We start from the raw sequence: 12,678 nt of genomic DNA on the forward strand, positions 1-12,678 counted from the left end.
ACATCTCGTGAAAATGAGGGGTATTTATACTAGGGTGAGAATGGAATGTGAAACGTCAGTTTTTCCCAAATAGGGCAAGTTGGCGGCTTGGCCTCGCAACTTGGTTGGGTCGCGAGTTCAAGCCGCGAGCTAACGACCTGGCTAGCTTGGGACTTTTGTCATGTAGTACAACAGCTGGCACAACTCTTCAACTTCTGGCATGCTTGGCATATGTGCAACTTTTGGCAACTTGCAAGCTGCGAGTCACCCACAAGTTCCAGTCGCGAGTCCTTGTTCTTTTGCACAATCTTGAGCATTTCTTCACACTCTCTCACTCACTACCCTTACAAGATTCCCACATAAATATAGGGTTACTAAATGCTAAAATACAAGCAAACTTGGCATGAAATAAAGCTAATAATATGGTTGATTAAATTCAACCTTACATGAAGAGTACACTAAGTTGCACAAAACCCAATTGAAGATTAAATCGAACACTACATTCCTCCTTACCTTTCAATCGTTAGTTCCAAAAACAAATCTCAATGTTTTTAATTCAATCAGATCACTATTAATAAAAACCCCATGATCACCCTGACAACAACTACATATTTTCTTTTTTCTCCTCTGATTTTCAGACCCCAAACCCAAACTTTTGTCTTTTTTCTATTAGAATTATGAGCTACAAGTCTACAAACCATTCATAGCAAGATTCAAACCACTGTAAATTCCAATCAACAAAAACAAATAACTAAACAAGTAAAGGAACAATACCCATTAATCTATAACAATAACTCTCTTCTGGGTTGTCGAGAAAACAAATAAAACACTCAGTAAAAAAAGCATGTACCCACAAATTTTTTTCAGTACCCGGCAAGAGAACAAATAGATCATTAGTAAGAACAAAGCATGCAAGATCTGAAAATTTTTTTCCCACACTCGGTTAAAAAAAAAAAAAATCAAATTAGTGTTGGTACCTGGTGGTTTTTGGTAGCAGATCAATGTTGCTTGGTATTTTGTTGATAAAATCTCTACCTTCAAAATGTATTTCTCAGATCAGATTAGATAGAAATAAAATTAAAAAAAAAAAAAAATACAGATCAGTGCGCGTTGAAGAAGACAAAAGAAAGAAGAAGAAGAGGAAGAAGATTCAACGGATGACAGAGCAGAGAGACTTACCACGGAGAAGGCAGAGCAGAGAGAAGAGATGAGAGGCGTGAGAGTGAGCTTCAGGGCAAAGGGAGAGCAGAGAGATGAGATGAGAGGCGTGAGAGTGAGCTTCAGGCGTGAGAATTGAGGACTTTTTATCTCAAGGGTAATTTGGTAATTGAAGGAAGAGCCCAATGAATAATTGGAACGCCCATGGACTTTTTGCTTTATGGATCTCCAGAGCTCCATCAGTTTTGCGCGTTCTCAGCCTTGGCCCAAAACGCAACTTTTTTCAAAAAGTTGCGTTTTGGACTAAACCAAACGCACAAGTTGCTCCCGTTTTTACAGAAATGTGCGTTTCAGCTCCTAAAAGCTGAAACAAACACACACTTAGTACCTCCCTCCCACGTCAACTCTACCTCTTCAACACCTCGTCATTTGCCACATCAACATACTTGCTACAACAACACACTACCATGTCAAATTCCTCACGAGTATGCCACGTTCACCCTAGGTTAACACCATTGACCAGGTGTTTCCCACTTAATTGTTTGTGCTAATTTCATATATATTTTTAGCATGTTTTTGCATTTGAAATTTTTAAATGCCTCAAAATGAACTTTCTCATCCCATTTATGTCACATTAAATGGCAAAAACAATCTCCTATATACAACTTCTTTTAAGGGCTGTAAACTTTGGTTCTCTCCAAGATGGCTAAAAAAATATGTTGCACATCTTTAACTTGTTAAATGCTTCAAAAACTATTTTTCAATTGGTATTAACTTTTGGAGTCTCTTAGCTTATTAATGTCTAGATGATTACAAGAGAAAATATGCGTAAAGAATATATTTTAGAGAGCTTGCAAACTCTTATATTTAGATGTAAATGTAGGAATAAACACAAAATAAATACGATAATGCCTACCAAAACTAAGAAAATATTATAATTTTAAGCAATTATCAACATCCCAACCCAAACTCATGAGCTTGGTAACTCACCTGAACTTTATCGGTCAACAAACCTAGCCCATCCGAATTTCTTGCAATTTAAACTTAGAAAAAATCTATTAAGGATATATGTTTGATCGAATTCTCAATTTTTTAATATCACAATAATGAATATTGTTATAATTCAATAGGTTGGTACACTTATGTTTTTTTTAAGAGGGAATATTTAGCTATGTAAACGTATTTCTCCTCTTTAAAAAAGATATTGACGTATGGATTGAATGCATAAGGAAAAAACAATCGATGAGATAATCAGAGGTTAAATTATTTGTAGTTTTCTAAAAACAAAGTATTTGTAGAGTTGGACCATTGCATCCAAATTATTATATGCATGCGCAAAAACTATTCTTTCGTCGTCATATTCTTCACCGGAACAGATATTCTTTAACTCTTTGGAGGTATTATAATATATGTGTATATTTTAAATTTGAATTCACATCTGTTTTTTTTTTTTTAGTGTATATATTCCATTAACCAATCGGTGTAGTCCCTTTTAAGATGTTCAAGACAGTTGAAAGGTTTGAGGGTGAGTGTAGACGCTGCCCAAATTGACACGTTCCTACGTCCAGGTCAAACATGCCCACCGAGAAGGGATCCATTGTGCAGACATTTTGGCTAAAGAAGGAGTCTCTATCTACTTTTTTTGTTGTTCACCCCCACCCCCCTTCATCTATTTTGTACCAGCTTTTAGCTGACTATTCGGGTGTTGTCTACCCAAGACTTTGTAATCTGCCTTAACTTAATTTAATATGCCGGTTTACCCAAAAAAAAAAAATTTGACACGTTCCTTGGTATATGATGGTGGGTATTTTGGTGAATGAGGGTTTTGGTTTTTTTGTTGTTGTGTATTTTTGGCAAAAAAGAAAGAAAGTATAAAATGGCAAAAGAAGGAAGTAGAGTTGTAAATGGTTATTACATTTCAAGTTTTTATAGTCTAAAATTATTTATAAAAAATAAGTTTATTGATCAAATAATAAATATTATCTGATATGAATGAAATTTGGCATGCATGTTAAGAATCTAAAAAACATATAATCAAATAGTTAAATTTTCAAATTTCACATTTAATAAAAAGATATAAGAGAAGTTTGTAGAGTTTTTTTCAAAACTAATTTAGAGAGAAATTTTGGTTTTTTTCATCATAGAAAAAGCCGGAGGTAGCAGTTGTGATAGTAAGGAGAGACAGAGAGTAGAACAAGTCCCTTCTCATTCTCCAATATGTTATCCTATGTTTGTATGATATGAACTCCAATATGTTATCCTATGTATGTATGATATGAACGCCCCGTTGAATGAAGGCCTACCCACGTTTCTACCAAAAAAATAAAAGAAGACCTACCCACGCCTTATACCTTTCAGGTATGCAATAAAAGTAGTAAAAAAATAAATAACTAGAAGAAATTCTACTTCTCCGCCGATCACATTCTCCCATGTGTCCTACCATTTAGACCCATCCATGGCACAGAGTCTATTCTTTATCAATGAAAGGTATTAAAAAGTTTTACTATATAAAACTTATTTATTAATATAGTAATGAATATTTTTTTTCTTGAGAAGGAATATAGTAATGAATATGATTAGTCATAATTGAACATATTTTTACTAATTTAAAAAGAAAAATTGTTTCTTTGTAATTGGTTACATATTAGTTTTTAAACTTAATATAATAAAACTTTAAAAGAAAAAAAAAACTATGTACACAATATCTTTTTAACAAATCGTAAGTGTTTGTTTTGTTATTGTCACTAGTAAATTTTTTTATAATAACTTCAAATTAAAATTAATAACAACTTATTATTTAAAATTTATTATAAAAATATTTTGAAAATATTACAAATGAAAGCACTTCTCCTATTAGAAAAGTTAAAAAGAGAGAAAGGAAAAAGAACTAAAGAAGCTGGGGTTGATTTAAACATCACAGTGCATGGGTGGAAGCGTAGAGCATTGAAGTTAGAGCGAAGGGGAGGCGTGTAAAAAAGAGAATTATTACTTGTTATGAATTAGTAGTAATAATGAATGTCAAGCTCCCTAATCAAATTCTAATATTTTTTTTCGGTAGTTGTCGTTGTCGTTGTCTTCGTCGTTGTCGTTGAAGTAATCTTTCCTGTTTCCTTGTTCTAAGTACAACTAACCAAAAAACTCGGTCCAAAAAAAGACCCTGAATAAAAGCCTCTCCTCACACTCAACGGTCACAGTCGGAGATAATGCATTCCATTTCCATGGAAGAGGTGGAGGTGGAGGAGGAGGAGCTGGAAGGGTTTCAGAAACAAGTAACTGAGCGTTTCGCCGATTTGTGTTCGTCGGAGTCGGATGACGACGACTTGCTCTCTCTGGCCTGGCTCCGGAAGCTTCTCGACGCCTTCCTTTCCTGCCAAGAAAACTTCCGCCTTATTCTATTCAAACACACATCTATGCTGTCTAAGCCTCCTATGGATCGCTTGCTTTCCGACTATTTCGACCGTACCGTCAAGGCTCTTGATCTATGTAACGCTATCCGAGACGGGATTCAACACATCCATCAATGCCACAACCTTGTTCACATTGTTCTCTGCGCTCTAAATCCAAATCCAAATCCAAATTTAAATCTGGGTGAGGCCCATTTCCGCCGCGCCAAGAAAGCTCTCATTGATTTGTCCATTGTAATTGCAATGCTGGATGATCATAAGGAATCTCAATCTCAATCCAATGCTAATGCAATTAGGAATCGCTCTTTTGGAAGGAACAACTTCGCCGCCGCTGCTTCTTCTTCTTCGGCTCGTTCCTTGGGTCATTTCCGCTCTCCGTCTTGGAGTGTGTCTCGCTCTTGGTCGGCTTCGCGGCAGCTCCAGGCTATTGGGAATAACCTGGTGATGCCCAAAGGGAATGGCCTGGCCGTGCTGGTGTTTACGATGAATTGGGTGTTGTTGTTGACAATGTGGGCTCTGGTGGCTGCCATTCCCTGCCAGGACCGTGGTCTGCAGGTGCATTTCTATATTCCGAGGCAGTTTGTGTGGGCCGGGCCGGTGCTGGCCGTGCACGAGCGGATTATGGAGGAGTCAAAGAAGCGGGAACGGAGGAACGCTTGCGGCCTGTTAAAGGAATTTCTTCACATGGAGAAAACCAGCAGGCAGCTCTCTGAATTGGTGGATTCCCTGCACTTCCCACTCACTGAAGAGAAGGAAGCTGAGGTCAGGAACAGAGTGCTGGAGCTCTCTCAAGTTCACCAGGCCATTAAGGAGGGATTGGACCCCTTGGAGAGACAACTCAGGGAGGTCTTCCATAAGATTCTTCGCAGCAGCAGCCGAACCACTACCACTCTGGCTAATTAAACAAGCTCAATTGCTCACTTTTTGCTTCAGGGAATTCAAGAAGAATCAGCTACAAGTTCTTCTATTTATCACCATATATTTTCTCTTAAAAAAAAAAAAATGGAATGGACTTGTCCCATTCATGGGTGTTGTTATTTTTTTGCCTTTTGTTGTTGCTGTTGTATGATCGAATTGCGGAGGAAGTTGTTGCATCTTCATGTTGCAGCTGATTTTGTGTCAATGAGTGTATGTAATATATTATACACAGACAGACACACACACATATAACAAATTTTGTATTGCAAATAGCATGTTTTGTTAGAGCTCTGTTATTAGCTTTCTGGGTCTTGAACACATTTCCAATTTTTATCCAGTCTAAATGGAGTTGTTCTCTGTGTATGAATCTGCTTGGGGCAAGAACTAAAATTGAGGATTACTTAAAAAAAAAAAAAATCGTATTAACGTGGCCTCATGGAATTCATTCCTACTTTTAGCCAGAAAGCCATTTTACATGATCAGGATTCAGGAATTGCTTCTTCTATGGTATCTCATACCAGGTTCCACCTGTGTTCACCTCCTATTTGAATGCTTCTCACTTTTTAGTTTTTGTTTTGGTCTTGTATTGCTCATTTTTCTTTAAAATTTCCTGCCGAATAAAAAGAGAATTCCTTCTTGCATTATCACACTGGCTGGTTTTAACTACATGGTCAAGCTTCTACTCTATCCTAATGTAAGATGACTCCAATTTCCATTATGAAAAGTTCTTTTTCTGGGCTTTATGTACTCTGACCCTAGAAAATACTAAAGAAAGAATTTCAATGTCCGTTTGCAGCCATATTGATATTTTACTTTGCAATTTTATGTTCAAGCTCCAGCTAGATAATGGAGGTTGACTTTGACTTGGTCGCTCGTTAAGTCTTAAAAGTTAATTCAATTGTATTTGGACCATAGGAAGTTCTTGCAACAAGAAATGAATAATCTATGCAACGTAAAAAGTGCTATTAGTGCTTTAATTGTTGGTCAGCATACAACTTCTTGACCAGACTCATTGTATGTCCCTGATAATCTTGACCTTTATTCTATTGAAAACAAGGATTACATCCAGAGTACTCTTCTCAATTTTGGGTAAAAATATTTTTCTTTCCTCCTCTCTTGTGACAAAAAAAGAAAAGAAAAGAAAAAAAAAAAAGCACTCTTCCCTCTCTCAAAAACAAAAACAGAAATTCCAAAGACTATTATAAAGATAAGAACTTTATTTTGAATAGAGTTTTTTCCATTCTTATAACAGGCAAGCTAATATCTTAAATCACCAATGTGTTACAAACTCATGGGTAAAATTCATCCTTAAAAACCGGCTTGCAAAGGGAGGGTGCTCAAGTGCTTATAAACACATGGTTAAGCTTATATTTAATTCATGTAGGACACTAGGATTATAACACAATGATAAATTGTAACGGATCAGATTCATATCGAACTTTGTCATTATAAATCCCAGCATTCTTGTCCAACCAAAGATGGTAAATGATAGCATACTAAACTAAGCAGCTATCCCTCCCTTGCGGTCTGCTCTTAGGAATAATTTTAGAAAACCAAGCCAGTTTTTCACCTATTGACAGTAGCTTTCTTCTTACGGATATCCTTTCACGTCTTTGTACAATTAAAATCCTTGCTTGTAGTAGCCAAGCATTTCACTCTATCAAAACCTCCTATCTGAACTTCCCATAGCTTGCTTTGAATTGAACTAGACCCACAGACCTAACTTGGACAATCTAGCAGACCATTCTAGAGCAACTTGCAGACTCATAAACAATCCTCAAACCATATTTCTAAACCCGCCTATCAAAATGCCATAAGTCATAACATAAGAAACTATCTTCACCAGTCCCTATCTATGCTTCAAAAATGGCCTGGCTTCATCTCTCGGCTGCAGCACTTTCCTCCAGCCTCAAAAACACTCGGCAGAATGGAAACCTCCCACAGAGCCAACAAAAGAAAAAAGATTCCTAGTTTGAATGTTTGATTAGTATAAGTGTTACTCTTGGGCAATATGGATGACCATGACCAAATTAATTATTGAATCCTACCTAGTTCTTGTTCTTTTAGACTTATCTTTGCTGTAGCATTTTAATATTAATTAATTAAAATAGATTTATATGACAATATAAATCTAAAAACATGAGAGTTAATATGGAAGATAAAGAATTAGTGAAAATGTTTAATCCCACATTGAAAAAAAGTGAGACTATTATTCTTTTTAATTGTGGTAACTAATAGGCTAATATGTATTGAAGCAATTGGGTTAGATACATTTAGAATAATTTCCATATTCATTGGTGGATAAATGACCTTTTTTTATTATGAAAAATGAAGAGTCATTCACCCATTTAATGGATTAGCTGTTGGGCCAATTTATTTTTCAGAAATTCCTTATCTAATCCATTTAATTGTGTAACTCTAGCCCATTAGATTTATGTTTAGCAATTAAACTTGTAACACTCACTACATTAGATTTATAGACCTAATTAATAAATTAATTTGGGTAATACCCATCCAAGTTACTACAATATAACAACGTTACAATACACCAAAAAATTTAGCAATTGAAAGCATTCTTATACTCTAAAACATAGAGAGGTTCTTGGCAAGGAAAAGTGTTTTTTCTGGTGGTGTTTTAGGTTTGAATACTTTGTGCAGAGGTTGTTCTGGCCATACAACATTTGTTGGGCTATTGTATTCTGGAGGAAACAAGTCAGATAAGTTCTACACCGATTACAAAGTTTAGCCAACTAAGGGCTTGAATCTCTTTAAAGAAAGAGAGTGTCGTGTCTTAGTCCAAATAGTGTTGTGTATTTCTTATCTTCAAATTAATATTATTCAGAAGTATTATTTAGTTTTTCTTTGTGTTATTTCAATTATTACTGTGTTTGCACTAACAATTTTAAGGAGATTCAACACATGGAGCCTATACAAGAGAAACCAAATGAGATTGTTGGAGATCTCAACAAACCCTTTCGCTTTAAGGGAGCTCACCTCAAGAGGTGGAAAGGAAAGGTCCTCTTCTATTTGAGTCTTCTCAAAGTCGCCTACATCCTTACTAACAAGAATCCTTTCAAAGTTTCTACCAATGAGATGAGTGAGGAAGAATTTCTTCTTCATTAAGAAAAAATAGATAAGTATAAAAAAGATAAATATATTGTCGCTTTTATCTTTTGAATTGTTTTGCCGATCATTTCTATGATTATTATGATACAACTTATACTTCTACCAAGAAAATATGAAAAGCTTTACAAAGCAAGTACAATACCGAGGAGGCTGGTGTAAAGAAGTACCCTGCTAGTAAATTTTTCTTTTACCAAATGGTGGATGGAAAATCAATGGTTGATCAAGCACAAGACTTCCAGATGATTGTGGTAGAATTGAGATTCAAAGGTATAAAGATAGGAGATAATATGGTGGTAGTTGGTAATAAACTACCACAATCTTGAGGGGAGTTCTGAAAGACTTTGTGGCACAAAAAAAAAATGAGACATCCTTGGAGACTTTGATCATACGCATCTATGTGGAGGAGGAGGCTAGAGGAGGACAAAGTGCACTCATGACCCAAGAGAGCAATGGTAATTTCACCACAAAGGTAAATGACATTTTTTATTATGGAAAATGAAGAGTCATTCACCCACTTAATGGATTAGTTATTTGACCTATTTATTTTTTAGAAACTCCTTATCTAATCCATTTAATTGTGTTACTCTAGCCAGTCAAATTTATGTCCGGCAAATAAACTTGTAACACCCACTACATCAAATTTATGGACCTAATTAATCAGATTAATTTGGGTAATAATTTCATGAGGTCCATTGAGCCTATAAATAGACTCATCCAAGTTACTGCAATATAGCAATGTTATGGCAAGGAATGGTGTTCTTTCTGGTAGAGCTTCGGGCTTGAACACTTTGTGCAAATGTTGTTATAGCCATACGACATTTGTTTGACAGTTGTATCTTGAGGGAGACAAGTCAAAGAAGGTTTGCACCGGTTACAAAGTTTAGCCAACCAAGAGTTTGAATTTCCTTAAAGAGAGCGAGTGCCGTGCCTTAATCTAAATAATATTGTGTATTTTTTATTTTCAAATTAATAATATTCAGAAGTATTATTGAGTTTCTTTTTGTGTTATTTCCATTATTATTGTGTTTGTACCAACAATTTCTTCCAAGGATATTTGAGTTGATTGCAAAGAAGTGAACTATTTTTCCTACTAGAGAGAAGAGCTAAATAAATCATTATTCAAGTGGTTCAATGTTCTTAGATTATAGCCTCATTACTGTGGATGCACTACAGTGTTTGTTTAAAAAGAGTCCTTTGCTTTATGATACAACATCACTTTCTAAAGGGACTCGGACCAAACCGAATAGATGAACATCCAAACAACAGCATATTGTTTTCAATAGGGATGGAGCGGTTCATCGCATTTTTGTTGGATGGCAAGGAGAAATGGAGTTAAATTGTGTGTGGATCACCAGGGAGTACCTTCAGTAGCTCAATCTTTACATATTGAAGCACTACTAAAGTCGTGCGGCTACACCACCGGATACTTGATAATTGACCTTTGATCACAATTCACTTGATGCTAATTGATTTGCTACAGGATCACCCAGAGCTATATTTGATAGGGTCAAGTTAGTTAGACACCAAGATATGCTCCTACGGTCCTACCTAGGCTAGGATTGTTTCACATTATTATCATTTACTTTAGAGCTTTATTTTTTATATTGTCTCAGCAGTTGACATTTTGAATGTTTTATTATTATTATTATTATTATTATTTTGAATGTTTTATCATGAGTGAGGTTTTTTGGGATGTATATTAGAACACGAATGCAGGATGAACTGATGAAGTTCTTTCTATGAAGCATGTGTGTAGATTCGGGTTCAAATGTGGGTGCGAGACTTGACAATTTAAAAAAAAATAGGGTGCGGGTGCGGGTGCGGAGATACGTTTACTAATAAATTATTAAATATATTTTTATTTACAAATTATTAAATATATTTTCATATAATGGTAAACATATACCAATTGGATTTGTCGTTTGAGCTTTGAAATTGTACCCACTACCTCTAGAGTTCACTTTGATGTGTATTAATTGGTCACGCTATCTCTAGCAAACCATGAACAAGTTGTCCTTAATGTCCGCCGTATGAACTTCAACAATAATTTAATAGCGTTAATAACAAAGGAATAAAAACAGCTTATGCACTCATTACTTAACTTTTCTTAGCTCTAAGCCTATGAACAGCAAGAACTATGAGAGCGACAAGAACAGTTGATCCTGTAGCAACAAGAGGAGTAGAGAGCTTAGACCTTTCTGGAGTGGGCTGCTTTTTCTGAGTTTCTTTCTCACCAAGCTCTTTCGGCTTCTCTTCGTTGAAAGATTCACCTTCTTTCTCTTGACAACTTTTGTTACTTGCTTCTTGAATTTCATTTACTACGCCATGAGTTTCTTCTCTTTCCTTGACTTCATCTTTGTCATGCTGTGGAGTTTCTGCTTGTTGGGGTTCTTGATCAGGTTTCTGCTTTTGCTTTTCTTGAGGTATTTTATGTTCTGCCTGACCAAATTCACCCGCTGTGTATTTTTCTACCTTTTCGGGAGCAGCTTCTTCCAATTCTCTTTGATGCTTAATCTCTTTTGCTTTCTCTGATGTCTCTGTGACCTGCTTAATCTCTATTGCTTCTTTTGATGTCTCTGCTACCTGTTGAGTTTCTTTCTCTCTTTTATGAGCTATAGTTTGCAGTGTATCTGTTTTCTCCTGCCCAACCCTTTCGTTCAAATCCCCATCAGCTCTTTTAGGCAACTCGGTGGGAACAGGTTTTGCTGCTTCAAGTCCCCCTTTATCAGCCTCCTCTTCTGCAGTTTGATGAGGTTCTTCCTCACTTTTCATCTTGGGATCTCTAGGTTTCTCAAGAGATTTCTCTGCAGTAGTGTCATTTTTGATAATCTCTTCTACAATTTCAGTCTTCTCTGAGAGCCCTCCATCGGTCTCCTTCACAACCCCGCCAGTTTCTTCGATACTTCGAATTTTTGGCTCTTTGGGTTCCTCCTGAATTTTCTCTCCAACAGAGTCTTTTTGAAAAGCCTCATTAGCTACAACTTGCTCCATTTCTAATTTTCCTTTACCATCTCTCTCAACCTCCTCTTCCTGTACTTCCTCAATTCCAACCCCATGGGTTCCTTTTTCCAATTTAGGCATGAAAATTGTCAAGGATGATTCTTCTTCATTAAACTTTGCCTTGATCTTGTCTAAAACCACCCCTTCAGGAATTTTGAAAACCTTTCTGAACCCCCTGATTTCCTCCCTTTTCTTGTATACTACCCAGCCTATCATCACCATCTCCTGCGCCGGTTTCTCCCCACTCACCGCAATCCTTGTCCCGTCTTCATTTATCTTTATATAAATTTTTTCTCTCTTAAAACCTGCATTTATACAAACATTCCACTGTAACATCTAAAACCCATATATAAAAAATCAAAAAAGTATTAGTGAAGTTGAGAGAGAGAGAAATTGACCTTTGAGATGGGCAGTGAGAATGAACATGGTGTCATTTTCCCTAGACAAGAAAACAGGACCTGCTCGGTCTTTTGCAATCCGAAAATCAGCCGTGGAAGTGAGATCACCCCTGGTTTGGGTGATTTTGAGTCCCAATTCTAGCTCCATAGCTGATTTTCCTTTTCTTTTTTTTTTCTTTTTTCTTTTGGTTTGAATAAAGGACCTATAATTTTCAGATAAATGAGTAATAAGAGATTTTTTTTTTTTTTTATAAATTTTTTATTTTATTTTAGAAGAGTAATAAGAGATGTAGGAAGTTGGTGAATGAATAGAGGAATTTTAATAGAGAAACAACATTAGGTGTGAGCATATAGTAAGTAAAGCACATATTCATTGCTTCCTAATACGATATTTGTGGCAGGGAGGGCGGTTTTAACGGCTAGAGTCTATTGCTTTTCAAAGCATATCTTTCCTTTGGCGGGAAGCTAACGGTTTTCTTCGATACCAAATCCAGGAGGATTGCGAACGAGTCACGCCCCACGCTCCCAATAAAGTTCAAATGAAGAGAGATTGAATCACATCTAACAGCTTTATGAAAAGACGTTCTCTTTTCACGGCTTTTATTAATGTTTTCTTAATTCCATCTCTCAATGATTAATACTATCTATATATTGGTTCCAAACTCCGAAAAATAAATGAGGGAACATAATCAGGG

The 12,678-nt window shown here is 36.0% G+C and overlaps 2 protein-coding genes across 2 annotated transcripts; one reads left to right on the forward strand and one right to left on the reverse strand.

Moving 5' to 3' along the window:
- The first annotated feature begins 4,311 nt into the window (after positions 1-4,311).
- LOC112019783 (protein ROH1D) lies at positions 4,312-6,103 on the forward strand. The gene has a single exon (XM_065777717.1). It carries the CDS (start codon positions 4,341-4,343, stop codon positions 5,442-5,444), a length of 1,104 nt encoding a protein of 367 aa, XP_065633789.1. The 5' UTR covers positions 4,312-4,340; the 3' UTR covers positions 5,445-6,103.
- Positions 6,104-10,595: 4,492 nt separating this feature from the next.
- On the reverse strand, positions 10,596-12,339 carry LOC112001471 (uncharacterized). Its single transcript, XM_024033626.2, has 2 exons — positions 11,984-12,339; positions 10,596-11,890 (listed from the first exon to the last, which is right to left on the reverse strand). Exons 1-2 carry the CDS (start codon positions 12,129-12,131, stop codon positions 10,683-10,685), a joined length of 1,356 nt encoding a protein of 451 aa, XP_023889394.2. The 5' UTR covers positions 12,132-12,339; the 3' UTR covers positions 10,596-10,682.
- Between the last annotated feature and the right edge of the window lie 339 nt (positions 12,340-12,678).

This window comes from Quercus suber, unplaced genomic scaffold (genome assembly GCF_002906115.3).
Source record: "Quercus suber isolate HL8 unplaced genomic scaffold, Cork oak 2.0 scaffold_162, whole genome shotgun sequence".
In the NCBI taxonomy this organism is placed as follows: Eukaryota; Viridiplantae; Streptophyta; class Magnoliopsida; order Fagales; family Fagaceae; genus Quercus; species Quercus suber.

Coding starts and splice junctions, on each gene's coding strand:
- LOC112019783 (XM_065777717.1), top strand. CDS start 4,341: ATGCATTCCATTTCCATGGAAGAGGTGGAGGTGGAGGAGGAGGAGCTG.
- LOC112001471 (XM_024033626.2), bottom strand. CDS start 12,131: ATGGAGCTAGAATTGGGACTCAAAATCACCCAAACCAGGGGTGATCTC. Junction 11,891..11,983: donor TCTCACTGCCCATCTCAAAG/GTCAATTTCTCT, acceptor GTATAAATGCAG/GTTTTAAGAGAGAAAAAATT.